Source organism: Aphis gossypii, chromosome 2 (assembly GCF_020184175.1).
Source record: "Aphis gossypii isolate Hap1 chromosome 2, ASM2018417v2, whole genome shotgun sequence".
Classification (NCBI taxonomy): Eukaryota; Metazoa; Arthropoda; class Insecta; order Hemiptera; family Aphididae; genus Aphis; species Aphis gossypii.
Genome location: NC_065531.1, coordinates 35,197,368 through 35,211,584, shown reverse-complemented (window position 1 = coordinate 35,211,584; position 14,217 = coordinate 35,197,368). Strand labels below are relative to the sequence as shown.

Here is a 14,217-nt window from a genome sequence, read left to right as displayed (position 1 = left end):
GTATATTTTATAATATTATAATAATACTAAAATACTTATTTGATAATATTATTGTATGAATATATTATATATTAGTGACTAGAAATCGAATTAAATAATATTATTATACCTATTTATGTATAATATATATTATTTAAGCATCGATATGAATATAAATTATAAATTATTTTTTAAGTACATTTAAATCTGTTACGAAATAGCAAGTACAACGAAAAGCTTACATAATTGTATAACATTTTGCTAACTTTCATGTCCTATAGTTATTAATAATCGTACCTATATAATGTGTCTGTGAAATATTTGCTATAATACTTATATTTGATTTAAATGTTCAGAATTTGCCAATAAATTCCGTAAAATGCATAGATACCTGATACATACATTCATACATACAGTTTTACAGCTATATATAATTAAAAACATGGACAATATACATTAACAATTTAAGTTCAATAATAATGAACATAATAAGAATATATACACTATACTTAAAATCCTTGCTGCCTAATGCTGCGGACATTTTTATTTAAAATTAAGTAATAATTATTATGTAAAATTAACATGTTATGTAAAATAATTTAATTTAACGATTATTACAATATACATAAATAATTAAATGCAAACAATTTAAACATAAATAAATAATTCATAAGAATATACACGCAGTGTTATTGTGTTGTAAAATAAGTAATAACATAATATGTGAGATATATGTATGTTTATATAGCTTATATCAATTACACTATTAGTATAATACATAGCATGAGGTTTTTGACTTTTTAAAATATTTTTAGGAGCATATAACTTTGTGAGTAAAAAAGCTCAGTGAATATATTTAATACGAAACCAATATTTATTAGTTAAGTACAAATATATTTCGTTACCTATTAACGATTTTATTCTTTTACTGCACAAACTTATAAGGCGTGATAAAATATTTTTATTTTTAAATAATTTTTCAAATTTTTAGTTAAAATATTTAATTTAAGTAGGTACTATACATAATATTGTATTATACTGTTATATGTGTAATATATATAACCTATGTTGTTGCGTTAGATTTTCATAACGCATTAGGTATAATAAATGTAAAAAAGCATATAGGTAACAAATGATGATATTTTTTTAGCTATTCAGGTGCTTAATATTATCAATAAAAAAGACAGATTTTAATAATTATAATAATTATTGATTTAAAGAAACGCTTTTAAAGTAATATCAAAACACATCTTAAAAATATATACGCATCGTTTTGGGTTAAAAATAAACCATCTCTTCAAGAAATGTACAAAAAATTAAAACAATTATTTATTCAGTCAATAGAATTTACTCAAGCAACTTCTAAGTCTGAAGAATCAGGGTCTTCTTCGAGTTCTTCTTCGTCCACGTGCAGATGAACTAACCGCATGGGATCACCCCCCCTAGCCGCGGCTGCCGCTACTGCAGCTGCTAGTCCATTAGACACTCCAGGCTGTTCCACTAGATGATGTTGCATTTTCCTCAGTCTATCTTGTTCTTCACGTCTTTGTTTTCTCCACTTTGCTCGACGATTTTTAAACCATACCTAAGGACACAAGACATAACAAATTCATTGTAATATAAATGCAAAGAAGATTTTATTTAAAATAAAAATAATGAATTCTAAAATACCATAAGTATTAATATTTGAATTAACACGGGATATCGTTTATATTAATTGATTAATATAGAGTAATTGTTGACATTTAAATAAGACAATGTTATTTTTATTTTGTATTTCTTAGACAATTTCCCAAAACTTTGGGATTTTAATAAGTTTTGATACTTTTCAATTGTGATTAATACACACTTCGGTATTTATTTATAGGTTCATGACTTTGGAGTCACTATGTTTCTACGAGTATCGATGATTAAAATAATAATGCATAAAGAACAGAATTTAAAATTTAGTTAGAAACTATTATATCAACATCAACAACAAAATATTTTAAAACTCTGTTACATTATTTTTGAAATCTAAAATTACAATTTACTCAGTAATTGATTGTAATTCAAATATAAATATATATATATATTAATTTAATTTATTATAAGTATTAAGTATTCTAAATACAAAACGTGTACACACCTACACGTTATAGATTTACATATAAAATGTATGTATTATTGTTATTTGTTTCATTGTAATCTAATATTTTAATAATACCTGGCATCTGAGGGTTTTTGATTTAATTTATTTATATGGGTAGATCCTTCAATTCTAAAATATTAATTTGATAGGTAATAATTATTATGAACATTACATAGCGTAATGTGGAATATGTATTTTAATAGAAAATAATGTTGTTTATGAATAGGTTAAAATATTTATAAATAGGCATAATAGAACTATTGAGTGTTTTATATAAAAAAAATCAGTATAACAATAAAAAAGGCTTCGTAATTGAATTAAAATGTTTTATTTCTATTACGTAAAAATATTTCTTCTTTGTTTTTTGTTTAAATTAATAATTAATAATAGTTTTTAATAAATTGTGATAAAATAAAGATATCATTACATAGTTGGCACATATAGCTATACTAATGGAAGACTTAGATGTTGCGTAAACATTCACATTCACACATATATTATATTATACAAATATAAAAATTAATTTTATATATTTAATATAAATAAAGTTATTGTTTTTTTTAACTATTAAGCAATAGAATAAAAATAAATAAATGTTTGTCGTTCACAAACTTAGAAAAATACATTTAATAATCTTAGAAATACGCTTTTCCATAACTCAATGTTATTACCTACAATCTACATATATTTTATTTTATTTCGAAGCAAATAAGGAGTATTATTTTTATTATGTTTTGCTTTTATTTTACATTTTTATAAAATATTCTTTTATAGATACAAAGAATTCTGATTATTACCATTGAAAAAATGTCACCATCTCCCCTATTGCATGCACGATGAAAACGTCAAAATACGCTACACGTAGCAATAAGATAATAAATTGTAATATTATCATGTATTGGGGAACATCAGTCAAAGACGGCCTTTGTACCAATTATTTCGGTCTCATAAACACACCAACGTTTTCACGGATCAGTTGAATTTTCCCGTGAAACACAGGTAGATACTCGTAGGCTATATATATCGCATAATGGGGTGGTAATGTGCTATAGTGTTCGATGGTGTGAGATTTGTCAAATTTTATATAGACATGATATTTAGTATTTATGTACAAAATATTATATTTTATAGAATTATTTTTAGTTAATCGTTGTTTTGTGTTTATGAAACAATCCAATGAGGAAGATATTTAGTTTTAATGGAAATAATAAAAAAAAAACAATTTAATGACAATTTAAATTTGTTTACAACGCAACATGACATTATATTATACACCTATAAATTACAATGTATGACATTGATAAAATGTACCTACCTATATATATATATATATGATATAATATAATAAAAATGTTATCAATTTTTTACGAGGAACGCTTCACAATAAAAAAAAAAAAATAGTTTATATAGTTCTTGTATAAAATAAAATAATAATTTTAAAATGTTACGATAACAACGATATAAATAATGACTTAAGTTGACTAATATAATACATAATATACATTATATTTTTTTAGGAAGTGGTGCTGAAGAATGTTATTATGTGAAATATATGCAGAAATAATTCAAATTTTTCTATTGGTTCCAAGTGTCCCTATTTCCCACGTCCGGATTTGGATGATGACCAGGGATGGCGGCGGCCCTCAGGGAGCTTATTGTATTTTCCGCGTTACAGTTGAATAGCCTTATGATAATAATAAAAAAAAATACTTCAGCCAACCATATTCTTATAAATATATGGTATAAAAAGGAATATTTATTATGTATATAGTATTATAAAATAATAATATTTTATGAAAAAATAACACACAGCTCGCCTTAGTGCCCTTAGTAGTTGTTTATGTTTCGTTAAAAGGATTCTTGATCAAATTGACGTATTGTTTTTGCGTAATTCCTTCCCTTTTCCTTGCGGGTATCAGGATACATTTTATAAAAAGTTTAGGGTTCTTCTGGATTTTGTATTATTTTTAATTTTTCGTCTGCTTTTTTAAACTTATGTAAGGATGAAGTATACTTATTAAGTCAATGAAAGTCGACACACAGATGCGCACTTTACACAATCAAAATAAACGAATGAGAGCGGTTTTGTTTTTAAATATTACGATAAAGTATAAGTATTGATAAATGTTTTAAATTTTAATATTAAGGCTAAAATAACAATAATATTTCTTTTAAGGAATAAAAAAAATTCTAACACAATATTTTTGTATTATATTATTATAATGTTTTTGATGTACATTTTGAATAAATCTAGAGAAAATTATTAACTGTATAATTTAGTAATAATTATCATTAAAGTTGGACAATTTTTTTTCCATTTCTATATGAAATATTATAAACCTGTATAGATTTTATTTATAAGTATTTACTAAACAATTAATAACCATAATCTATTTTAGTTAAAAATAGTACGAACAAAAATGAAATTTAAAATTTTTATTGGCTAGAAATAAATTATTATTTTTAAATGTTTTTTCAAATAAATTTCAATATTAATTATAACAAATATAAGTGTGTTTTGTAAATTGAAGATACTGCAGTTTATGTAAAAAAAAAAAATAATAATAATTTTAACACATTTTAGTTTTGTAATGATGGTTAAATTAATATATTTTGATGAAAATCCATTATTCTCTTTTATGGGTTTATGAATTCTAATGGCAAAACAGCTAATAATAATAAAAAGCTTTTGACACAATTGGAGATTTTCATTTATAAGGGTTCGAAGATCAACAAAAGCACAGAGTGCCCTAAGTTGGTTAATCATCGCTGAGGAAACTGTATAAAAGCCATTTCCCATTAATTCGTCTTGTAAACATGCGAATATTGTTACGGAAATAGAGAAAACGAAACCATATCATGAAATTTAATTAAAATAAATCCAGAAGGTTCATTGTTACCCTAAAGCCATTCGACCGAACCCAATCAAAACACTTCAGAACGTGATTCCTCGCCCCTAAAATGAGCAGCTAAAGAGAGAGAAAAAACCTCTTAACCCCGACAACTACATTATATTATATAGATTTCCTATCAATTACACCCCTGAAATAATAAACATGTGCGATTTTTCACAATCGTTTATGGCAGGCTTTAATAATAACCGCATTAGAATATGAGAGAAAAGAAAATATTGTACCACAAGGATACTTACCTACTGTACATTTATATCGTTATATTATTAGATTATGAGTTCTTTTTTTTATGAATTTTTGTCAAAGTAGTCTCGTAAATGATAATTAATTTTTCCAAAACGTATTAGTTGTTTATTATTATAGTTAAACTTAAAATTAATTACATTTACAACAATACAATACATACGTAAATATTATATATTGTGAATATACGTGAATATATAATCAAATTGAATATTAAAACGATTTAAATCTATAATCTTGCGTTATACTTTTATAATAAATGTTTTAACATACTCATATTAATAGGTTTTTACTTTACATCGATTTTATTAAATACGTTGCTTTATTCTTAGCTAAATTTGATTTTGAAATAATTATAGGTACATAAATTATATAAAAATGACATTTTAAATGATAATATTGTTCATGGTGAGAGGATTGACTATTGAAAGGTATAAAACAAAGAAACTAATTGTATATTAGTTGATATTATTTTAAGAGAGCTACACTATAGATTTTGTTTATAGTTAATTAATTAATTAATAAATATTCATAGAAAAATGAACCTGAACACAATTATTTTGTATTATTTTATTATTATTTGAAGTTTAAAATTGAGATTGTCATTTTGAAAATAAATAAATTGAAAAGTCGAGGATAATAAAGAAATCTCAATATTTATACTCACCTTGACGCAGGATAAAAGCATAATATAGAGTCATTTTGTAACATTCAATCGTGTAAAAACAATGCTAATTGGAATTGGAGTTTACATCATAATCGTACTTTATAAAATTAGTATTTAATATTTTCTCTCATTCTGTTTAGATAAAATTATTGTACCTAAACTATTTATGTTTGGTTGGTATTTTTATGAGTTAAATTATTTTAGATTTTTCTAGTAGTTTCTCTAAAGAAAAATTATAGTGAATAAAAATGAACAAACACTGATTTAACTTGGCTCAGCTCAAACCTATTTTACGAATTGAATCATATTTACAGCCATCAAATTCACTAATCATAACACACCACTATTCCATATCGAAGTGATTGATAAGTGTATCTAAGTATAAAGTACCCGGTTTTTTCGTATCTTATTTTAAATCGTAGAATATGTACTTAAAAGATAGATTTATGACTTATAAATTATAATTGTATATTATATAACCGTGTGGATACTGGATACACAATAGTTTTGAATCGCTTTCAAAACATATATATTTAAAAAATCTAAATTTAAGTGTTTTTAAAAGGTACTTATCTATTTATCAACTTTTTTTTTAACTATAAGTGACGTATGGCCTCTAGTGAAAATAAATGTATGCTAATATAATACACAATACCTATATATGTGTACAGCCCAGCGCCCCAGGCAATAGTAGCCTACACTAAGTTTAAATTACAAAGTTTAAAGACTAAGTTCTAACCTCAACTCGTTCTTCTTTTAAATCCACTTTCAGTGCCAACTGCTCCCTGAGCACCACGTCTGGGTAATGTGTCTTCTCGAAAGTCGCTTCTAACTGTTCGAGTTGTTCTTCGGTGAATATAGTCCGGTGCCTTCTCTTTCTTTTGGCCGGTGGGCCGGCGAACATTGACGCGGGACCGTGATGATGACCGCCGGCAGTCCCGTGGCCACCCGTTACTGCCATGGCCATCATGTAACTAGGATAGATGCTTTGGTAACCAGCCGCGGCAACTGTAACGACCGAGAAAAAAATTGCAAATTAAATGATCACAACAGCATTTTTATCGAAATGATAAAACCGAATACCGCGGACCACTGCAGCAGCGGTCGTATAACGTTAATTTTTTTTTTCTTCGGTTTATTTAAAGCAATAAGTATACATTTTATACTGTGCGTATAGGTACACTGTACCGATGTATGATGCCCGCAGTGTTTTGGTTTCCGAAACAATATTAAGTATGTAATATAATAATATGGTTATTATACTTATTGTACTTTCGGTGACCGTAGAAACTATTCGGCGGAGGAGAACTTTAAAGAACAAATACGCGTCTTATAAATATTATTTGGCGTGATATGGGGGTATGGGAGGGGAAAGCAATTCGATGAAAAACCCGCGATCAGTGAACGACACAACACGGGCGGCGGGTTGGTTCGATATAATACGTATATATACATTATTATATCACGTACGCGCGTGTATACATATGCATACATAACACAATACCGCCGGGCCCGGGGCACCGTTGATCTGATTTGAACCGCAGACGGGGAACAATACAAACACGCACGGCCGTCGTTGTGCATTACTTATTCATGGTTGATTAAAGTTCGATCCGCGTGCGCGGGCATTGGCGTGGTCTCCTCGACCTGAGTACAGAGGTGAGTATGTATACGAGGGGGCGAAACAAAGCTCTTAGGATTTGCTAGATTTAAGCATCGCGTATGTACACACACACACACGCGCGCATATGTATATGTATATAGATAGATTTGCTCACCGCGAGCCCGGGGAGTCGAAACAAAACGTTGAAAATAGCAAAAAAAAAACCCGAAAATTTTGCCCGGAAGCTTTGAATATTACAAATTAAAAAATCGTACCCGCCACGGTCCTAAGTGATTTATAATAAACGTATGCGCCCACTTACTGCGCACTGCAGTGTTATACTAAAACAATACAATACGAAAAATGCATATACGGATAGATCGACTTCACGTAGTTCTATACTGGATGTCGTCGACATTTGATTTTGTGTTTACGATGCGCACATTGTTAATATTAATCAGGACACTTGCCTATAATATACAATGCTCTTATTTTTAATATTATTTTATTCTTTTGAATTATTGTCTTTAGATTATAATAATTTATAATATTTTGCTTTTCAAAAAAAAAAAACGCATTATTGTTGTTTTGATAAACGGCTGTAGGAATTAGGAAAATGCTATATTTTCATACAGCACGAGATATAACCCATACATTTATCTAAAAAAATTATACCAAGTGTGTATAGTTGTATTATTTTCTTGACGACTTCAATGCACAAGTAATTTTTCAACCATTTAAATAATAATTGAACGAGTACAAGGCGTAGTATTATTCAATATTGCAGTTTATACTATATATTATTATGTATTATTATATAGCGTATAATGTACATGTTTATATAAAAATACTAACGTCAGACCATATTTTTATTTATCTAGGGATTTGAAAAAATCACTGTTTCGTATTTTTCCCTAATCTATGTTGATGTGTTTACTTTAAACCAACGCGTTTATTTAATACGTGTATCATGGCAGTCAGTGGTTTTTTAAATGATAAAGTACGAGTATCAACAAGCGATTTTTGTCAGTGTGTGCAGGTTTAAGCATCTTCGTCTACCCTGCGAATATATACCTTCGATCCGCGAAAACCTCTTTATGCTCGATCAGGTGTATTTGCATTACATTATTATTATACTTGAAAATATCAGAAATTGAATGTCACACTGTGCACAAAGCATTGCACGGCCGCGCGGCTTCACACGGTTCATAGGATCTTTTTGAATGCGTGAAGCAATTATTCGCGAAGCCTTTGCATATTGCAAATGGATTTAAAATACCACACAAAACACAGATGTTTACTGGGTGGCAAAGGGGAGATTTGTGTGTAATACTATCGGCTGTCCACGTGTCGAAAAAACACAGTGCTTGGAAATAAAATATGCAATATGTTATGTACAAAAGCATTTATATTATATTATGTGAGCCGAGTATATATTTTACACCATGACGACATCGAGCATATTATATTATTCAAATTTAATACCTCATATTATATATTGTATTATATCATTTGAAAATACATTAACATTTTTTACGCGAGGTAATAATGAATAAGATGAAGCCAAACCGAGTAATATTATTGTACTTTTATTTAAATACCTATATTTGTTTTAGTCACTATTATATTGTGTAATTCGTTTTTTTTATTATCATTATTATTAAAATAAACCATGGCAAATGGCCCATAGATTTTACATTTTATTGAAGTTTCTTATCGATAGACTATTTTTTTTAAAAACTTTATTGTTCAATATTTCACAGAGTCTTGTACATTATGCATTGTCTGTCGTATGTTTTCAGTCATAACTATAATAAGTTATCACTTTTATTTTGTTGTAAAAATAATTCAACTGAAGTCTCCAAAATATTTGATCTGAATCGATTATATATTTAAAATTACCATTTAGAAATAATTTTACTAAAATACATTAAAATATATGGTTAATTTTTAAAAGTTTCAGTCATGAGACTTTAAATAAATAAATTAATAAATAATGTTACTTCTACAAAAATATAGAAAATGTAAGTTATTTGGGACATGGTTAAAATTTTTAAAAGTAAAACACATTCGTATAATTAATTATTTTAATCATTAAAATTATCTATGAAACACAGTTTAACGATAAGTCAAGTTAAAAATTGAAATGGATGTAGACAAATAGTCAATTTATTTTTTATTCAACATAATTTGCAAGACAAAATAATGAAAAGAACAAATTATGAAGAATCTTCTATTAAATTGTTAAGCTTTTTGACAGACCAATAGCTCAAAAATTTTAAATGTCAATTAAAAGTCAATTTAAAAAGCTCAAAAAAGTCGAAATATTTAAAATATGTAAGTATTAGGTGAACATTTCAAAGTCAATTTCATCAAAAATAATTGATGTTGCAATATTTCTGGTTTTTTTTTTTTAGTTATTCCTAATTATTAAATAATTGATGATAATTTTTCTCCCTTTAATATTCCAGTTTAAATTTGATATCAGAAATCTACTACTAACTTGAAGATTAAAGCATTTTGACTTCTATAAAATGTGTTTTATAAATAAATAAATTTATTTCTCCACTAGGATTTAAAAAAAATTAAATGATGATAATATGCACAAATATTACATAAATATAATATTGTACCCTATTACCTATTTCATCGGCATATACAAATCAAACTAATATTCAATATGTTATGTTTTCATTATACACTTTTCACAATTAAACATACAAGGTAATAATATAAATAAATGAATGATGTTTAATATTCTGAGTTTGAGTTGAACTTTCTCAGTATTCTTGTATAAAATAAGGCGTTCGTCTTATTTCGCTGATACTGGCTTTTATGATTAACGTTTTTACTTTTTAGGTTCTTAACACATGTGCTATGTTTGGAAAATAATGTAATAAACAGTTTTGTTTTTTATTTCTGGATGATTTAGTAAATGAAACTATATTAATAATATTACTTATTAGGTACCCGTTTTCATCATTCATTATTCCACCAAATAAATATTAAGTTATATTTAAAAACCGTTTAAAAAAGTTATTCATTAAAAAAAACTATAAATACTTTGTAATTTAAACCAATATTGAATTTTAATATGTAGCTATGTGGTATGAACATGCTATAAGGAATACAATTTTATCTCAAATTGTATACCTTTTATTTAATAATTTCAGTGATCATTTTTAAAGGCATTGTTAAAAAATAAAATAGATGTCATGGAAATATGAAATTAAATTCAGAAATGATCGAATATATATTATAGATACATACTATTTGGATGGACTTCATCGAGGTGGGTGGATGTCCTAGCTTCTAATTTTTAGGATTAGTACCTAAGAATTTTTTTTTTAAAGCCAATTTTTAAATTATTTTTTATTAAAAATGTAATCTAGATCCTGGGCTACCAACTCTGGCTATCATTTAGGATTTATTGATTCATAATTTATTTTATTAACGCTATCATACATATTTGATGTTTCTCACAATTATAATATCCTCAATGCCAGTTCATAAAAATATATGTATAATCGTGTGGTAAACTGAAATATAGAATTTGTCTTTGAGTAATCACATGTAAAACTGTAAAATTGATATGTATAATTCTAATAGTGTTTGTCTAGTGTTTATGAATAAACTATATTATATAGTCTTAGATCTATACTATACGGCAGATTCTACTTATCTTCTTAAGCAAAATGCTAATAAGCGTTTTTATATTTTAAAATAATTACTGAGATATCTTTTGTATTAATATGTCCTTTAGCTTACATTACCAAAACACTGAATTATGATGATATAAAATATAAATGTGCTAAGTATCTTCAATGTTCGCAATAAAATGTAAAAAGTTAAATAATTTTATATAATCATAAAAATAGGTAATATATAGTATTATAAAATGAGAAAAAAATTATTTATAATCAACCATTGATAAGAGTGAATTAGAGTGAGGTAAATAGTACTGGAACAAACTGGTTGTAACCATTTCCCACAACCTTAATTCTTAGTGTAGCTTATACAATACCAAGTAAAATTAATTTGAAATAACCAATTATTTTTTAAGAAATCTTATTAACGCATGACAAAAAAGGGATAAAAGAGTAGTCGAAAAAACGGTGGAAAATGGTTTAGCCTGTTTAAAATTCAAACACGAACAATGCTCATGGACTTGTGGTAAACGAATATTCCAGCTAAACAAGAATATTTTAAAGGTATCGCACGCGAGTATTCGACGCGAAAACTTACCTAGAAAATTTGCGGCAGTGGAGTGCGCGTATCCGGACGCTGCTGCTGCGGCTGCCAAGTGTCCGAAGCTCAACGGCTGTTTGAAGAACCCGGTGGCCGCTGCCGTGGCCGCGGTCACGCTGTTGCGGCCCGAGGCTGCCGCGACGGCCGAGTCGTCGGACGATCTGGACGGGGCAAGTATACTGTCGATGGTGAACAGCGACGAACCGACAGCAGACGTCTTCGGCACGGCCGCGGAACCGGCCGCCGTGCAGGTGGCCATCGCCTGTCTCCGGACGTCGGTGTCGCAATCGCACTGGTCCCGCGGCGGCGGCGGCGACGACGACGACGGCGACAATCCGTGCTCGTCCACCGCGGTCGTGGCCACGCCGGAAGTCGGTGGCCGTTCGGGGCGATCGCCGTTGTCGCCCAGACCCGCAGACGATCCGTAAACAGCGCCTCCGCCGTCGCACGCCGTCCCGCCGAGTCGTCCGTCCAATTTCATCGGTTTTTCGCGGACGTGGACGTACTACCGTATAATGGACGTAGTAATCGTGTACTGTTCGCGGAGATCGGTTGCAGGAGATCGGCTTCGGCGACGTGTTCACCGTACGGCCGCAATCGTCATCGCCGGTTTCGTGTCGCTTTTGAATGTTATTAATATAATCTCTAACGCGGCGAACACTGCTCGCCACAATATATAATTATATATTTTTATGACATTAGACGCGAACGATTATTAAAAAATAAACTGAAAATCGATTTATCCTATGTATCTTTGCCTCTTAAGTAGTGGCACGTCGTACACGTACACACGCGCGTATATACTGTTAATATGTATTATACCTACTCAGTGTTTTTCAGTATTACGCGCCAACGATAAACGTTTAATAGAGTCGTCAATCGTTTAAGTGCCGCGCGTTACGTTTGATTACCGCCGTCGCGGACTAGTGTGCGGGCTACAGCGGGGTGTCGGCTACACCGCGTCGGGTTCGGGTGTCGCGCGCGATTGGTCCACTGCCCGTGGGGCTGGTACACCCCGGCTCGTTCTGCAGTCCCGAGGGGCGTGTTCGGCGGCGCTCGCATAATCGGCGCCGTTCGGCATTTATTCGCCACCCTCCTCCCTTCCGATCGCCCACCGATCCGCGGATCACCCCGCGCAACGTTTTACCACCGCCGCCGACAGCACGCCACCGGTCCCCGTCGTATTTACACTGACACATGGGTCGCGCGCGCTCAGTTTCCTGAACAGCCACCGCCGCCGCCCCTGATGCTATTTTGTGATTTGTCAACATAATCCATCGCCAATGGCACCCTACCCCGGAGACAAAATTCTTCCGAACGCTCGCCGAATACCGTCGTAATGATGATATCACGTTTTCCAAACATTTTAATTCAAGTATGCACACGTACCGTAAAGTTTACTGCCCGCTCTATAGCAGTAAGTGCCCAGGGTAATGATATATAATATATAACAATAATGTATTATATACGCTACAATAGTACGTGCAACAGAACAAATAAAGCTTATAATAATTATTGTGCGTCGACGTATACAGAGCACGCTAACGCGCCGAAGTTTGTTATCGGTTAGTACTACGTTACGATTGTTTCCCATAAGCACAAAATATGAGACTCGAGTGCAAAAAAAAAAATCACTTTTTAAAAAACCGCATAAGCCCAAATATTTCGGTTTTCATTTAGTTGATCATTGTTTTAAATAAACTTTCATTTGGCATTTTTCTAGTATGTACTTTTACGTGACCGGTTGTGATTCTGAACTATATCGGTATAATCTTTGTTTTGTTCAAAGGCACTCGGTACAGAAGTGAGGTGAATAACTGTCGTAATTTTCAATAAAGCTATTTAAGTAATATGTAGTTATCAAAAAATCCATTAGATGTAAGTTTATACTGCTTATACTAAATATCTAACAATATATTGTTTAATTATCTTAAACGATTATCAACTTTCCTATCTTCATAAGATGTTACCATAATGTACGATGCAATAAAACTAAATCTTAACTAAGCTCGATCATTGATGTTTTTGAACTCTATACACTATAATTCAATATTAATCGTGAATGAAATATAATGAGTATTATATTTTAAACTTAAATTTATACAGTGAAATAGGTACCTACGATTTTATATTAGAAAGTAAAATTTATTTTTGCGCTTTTGACCCACAACTAAAGTACTCAATTTTGAGCTTTTGGGTTATCGAATGAAATAACGATTAGGGTTTTTGTGAGTATCACTGATACATTGTATTTTCTTGGCCCCAAATTCATTTGGAACTTGAATATAGTAGATCCTGATACACTAATATTTTTATATAAGTATAAAATGTATTGAGTAAAATTAAAAAATAGACTTTTATGAAAGAACCTTGATCACGGATCCCTACAGTTTACATGACTAAAGCAAGACTTATATATATAAATTAAATAGCA

The 14,217-nt window shown here is 29.9% G+C and overlaps 1 protein-coding gene across 1 annotated transcript; it reads right to left on the bottom strand.

Annotated features, from left to right (window-relative positions):
• LOC114126465 (homeobox protein goosecoid) lies at positions 1–13,191 on the bottom strand. Its single transcript, XM_027990419.2, has 3 exons — positions 11,781–13,191; positions 6,672–6,940; positions 1–1,564 (listed from the first exon to the last, which is right to left on the bottom strand). Exons 1-3 carry the CDS (start codon positions 12,262–12,264, stop codon positions 1,331–1,333), a joined length of 987 nt encoding a protein of 328 aa, XP_027846220.2. The 5' UTR covers positions 12,265–13,191; the 3' UTR covers positions 1–1,330.
• Positions 13,192–14,217: the final 1,026 nt, after the last annotated feature.

Coding starts and splice junctions, on each gene's coding strand:
- LOC114126465 (XM_027990419.2), bottom strand. CDS start 12,264: ATGAAATTGGACGGACGACTCGGCGGGACGGCGTGCGACGGCGGAGGC. Junction 6,941..11,780: donor CACTGCCGCAAATTTTCTAG/GTAAGTTTTCGC, acceptor CGGTCGTTACAG/TTGCCGCGGCTGGTTACCAA. Junction 1,565..6,671: donor TAAAAGAAGAACGAGTTGAG/GTTAGAACTTAG, acceptor TTGTGTCCTTAG/GTATGGTTTAAAAATCGTCG.